This window comes from Pygoscelis adeliae, unplaced genomic scaffold, assembly GCF_000699105.1.
Source record: "Pygoscelis adeliae isolate BGI_AS28 unplaced genomic scaffold, ASM69910v1 Scaffold14, whole genome shotgun sequence".
In the NCBI taxonomy this organism is placed as follows: domain Eukaryota; kingdom Metazoa; phylum Chordata; class Aves; order Sphenisciformes; family Spheniscidae; genus Pygoscelis; species Pygoscelis adeliae.
This window is the reverse complement of record NW_008825109.1, coordinates 4,521,712-4,524,784: the sequence shown is the minus strand read 5'-3', so window position 1 is coordinate 4,524,784 and position 3,073 is coordinate 4,521,712. Positions and strand designations below refer to the sequence as shown.

General features: G+C 41.2%; 1 protein-coding gene across 1 annotated transcript in view; it reads right to left on the bottom strand.

Annotated features, from left to right (window-relative positions):
* Positions 1-3,073, bottom strand: part of FLT1 (fms-related tyrosine kinase 1) — a 98,608-nt gene that overhangs the window by 88,001 nt on the left and 7,534 nt on the right. The window contains exon 3 of the mRNA XM_009327748.1: positions 497-621. Within this exon, the coding sequence (XP_009326023.1) occupies positions 497-621 (125 nt within the window). The remainder of the gene's footprint in view (positions 1-496; positions 622-3,073) is intronic.

Below are 3,073 nucleotides of genomic sequence, written 5' to 3'. Positions count from 1 at the left end.
CTGATAAGTGTACTCATATGTAAAAGGAAGCAGTGAAGTCACTGGTGGGAATGAGGTAGGGCAAAGGCTTGCAGAGATCCTTGTACAGCCCCAGCAAGTCTCCAGGAACTGCACTTACCGGCTGTTCCAGAGGACAGAAAAGGAAAGGGGAGGAAGGGCAGGGGAAGAGGTGGGAGGAAATCTCCTCCTAACAAGAAATTCCTTCCTGGGCTTAAGAAACCTTTGTCAGTGAAGATTTAATAAAATGGTATGAAAAGTTAAAGTTTCTTCAGAAAATTCCCATCCAGTGTAAGAGACTTGATGAAGCCCTTCTGTGAGATATGAGACAAAGCCTCCAGGATTGAAATATTTCTAAACACACTGACACCCAGAAACCTTGTTTAAGAAATACTAAATTGTTGAAATATTTCAAAAGCATTACAATAGTTGTAAAACAAACAAACAAAAAAATCATCATCCACAATAACACTTTCAGAGCATGCTTGGATTGAGGTACCTTTTTTAAAGTAACAGCAACGTTTGGTGCTGTGACTCTGCACGGAATGATCATTTCTCTTCCCACAGTCATGTGTATTATCTTAGGTATATCCCTGTGCATCTCTACAAATGGATTGCCTGTATCTGCAGGAGAAGAAAAAGAAAAGGTTAATATCTGAAGTCTTAAGACAGTGTATGGAAATTGTAACGGTTGCGTATCTGAAAGAACAGACTAACCCTGTCCATAACAAAAGCTAGACAAAGTCCTCAAATCAATCTGCTCTTTACTTTTATCTAAACAAGCTCAGCAAAATATTATTAAGTATTTGAAAATATATTTATCACTCAATATCAATAGCAGTACTTTGGTATCTCATTTAAAATCCAGGACAGTTAAAGTACATTTTTCCCATTACAGCATCATCTCTACTGCTGAGATATGCATTTCTTATTTCAGGGCATTTCTATTTTATTATCACCAGGAGAAGCAATTATATGGGAAGCGAGCTGAAATTCACTTATCAGGAAACCCCTACACAGGACATGTTCCTGCTCTCTGCAAGAAATTGATGGGAAAAACTCACATTGACTTCACCAGGAGAAAGAATCTACTGTGATTATCCAGCCACATTTTAACTCTGAGAATACGGACTAGGGAGAGTTAATTATTCTCCTCCTTCCCACTATCACAATACCTATATGTCTCTTTTGTAAGTGACAAGGTAAATGAAAATGCCAGGAAAACATTCATTCCGTTTGACTCAATAACTAAAGCTTGGCAGAGTAATTTACCGTCCCTTGAACAATCCCTTTAACAAAAGGCATTGTCATAAATAGCTTGCGCTGGGAACAGGGAACATTGCTGCTGCTATTGTTTGGACCATTTAACAAAGCGGGGCTCAAGCCACAGGCTCTGGCTCCAAATCTTCTTTGCAGGTGTTCAGATCTGAAGGTTTGGTTTGACTCCCAGTGCAGATAGACTACCTCAAAATTCACATAAGATTTGGCTTTTAACTCTTGAAAAAGTAGAACATTCGGATCTTAATTCCATGCTTATCTACAGCTCCAATGTTTTTTCAGGCAAATCCTATTTTTTCAGGCAAATCCTATTATTCTCATTCAGTCAAAAATCTTACAAATAACGGAAATCTTTCTTGGAAAAGAAATGAGTAAAGCTAGCAAGAACTGACCCTTTATAAAACCTTAAATTGCAATATACTAAAGTGTTCTGGTCCCAGACTTCTGCATGTTGACCTATGTTCACCCAAGTAGTTCTTCAAATGCATTACTTTTGCTTCTCTTTCAAAAGTATGATCTTCACTTCCCAATGTCATAAAACTGTTCTGCCCTTAGGATCTTCTTTTCTTATTATATGCAATAATATTTTTGTTTGAGACATCAAATAGGAAGAGAAGCAAATTCTACTCAAACTTATACTGGGGAGAATCCCAAGGTAGAGTATCTCAAACATACCCCAGGATACGGAAAAAGTTTTCCTGAAGAGGTTTAATGAAATGAAAGACTGTCACAATGCTTTATTTAATAATAGGTGTTAAATGTCCACTGAGATCGCAAAAGGAACTTATGAGTAATAGAGGATGCGTATGTAATAAAAAATACCCTAAGGACTTGTTAGGCTGATGTTTCCTCTGCAATACGATTCAAGGGAAGACCAAGAATGAACCTGTTTGTAGCATGGTGAAGAGAACCCTTTTTGTTTTTCAGGGGCTGCAGCCACAGAAGAGGTCACCTGCCCCTTAACATCACCAGACAAACGGATTTACTACTCCCCAAAGACTCGTTTGTCTTTGTCACAAAATTAAGAGCTCCTGCCCAAAACCAGCAAGCTTTGCAAAGTAGTTTCCTGTATCATAATCTCCAAATCATTACAAGTGTGAGGAAGAGCTGTTCTGGGGACTACCGGTGCTGTCTGCAGACACAGTGTCACCACTGACTGATGCCAATGTCAAGGCAGAGGGGGCTGTGCAGCTCAGACATCCCAGGACTCCTGCCCATCGAAGGCAGGGACAGGAAACGAGCACAAAACACCATGCTTGGGTTTTTTTTCCTTCTTCTTGAATGGAAATGCACGCTCGCGCCTGGAGAAGTCAATGAAGTGCTCTATAAAAGTCAACTGAACGCCCTGGCTGCCTTTAAAGCTCAGTCACAGCCTTTCTTGGTGCACTCCCTGCAGTGGTACGCCAAGGCGTCTCTGTGCCCCCGCTATTCGCGTGCGGAGCTCCCATTGACATCACCGGGGACTTCCGCCATGGGCCGGAGGGCAATCGATGGCCCCAAGTGCTCCAAATGTCTTCCTGCTTTTGATTAAAAGAAATACGCATCATGTTTCCTAGCACAGTTTTGTTTTCATAATGAGTGTGGAGGCTTTTCCTGATTCTCTTTGATTTTATTCTCCTTCTGTCTTAATGGCCATGAGGCCCTGAGAGTATCCCCTTAAGACCAGAATCTGGTGCAGGGTCTACCAGCCTGGATCAGGCAAAGCCAAATGCACAGCAGCACCAGGGCGGGTTATGCCACGTTGGAAGGGTATGCCAATGACATGGAATCCTTCTGTTCCCCAAATAATAGCACTCCT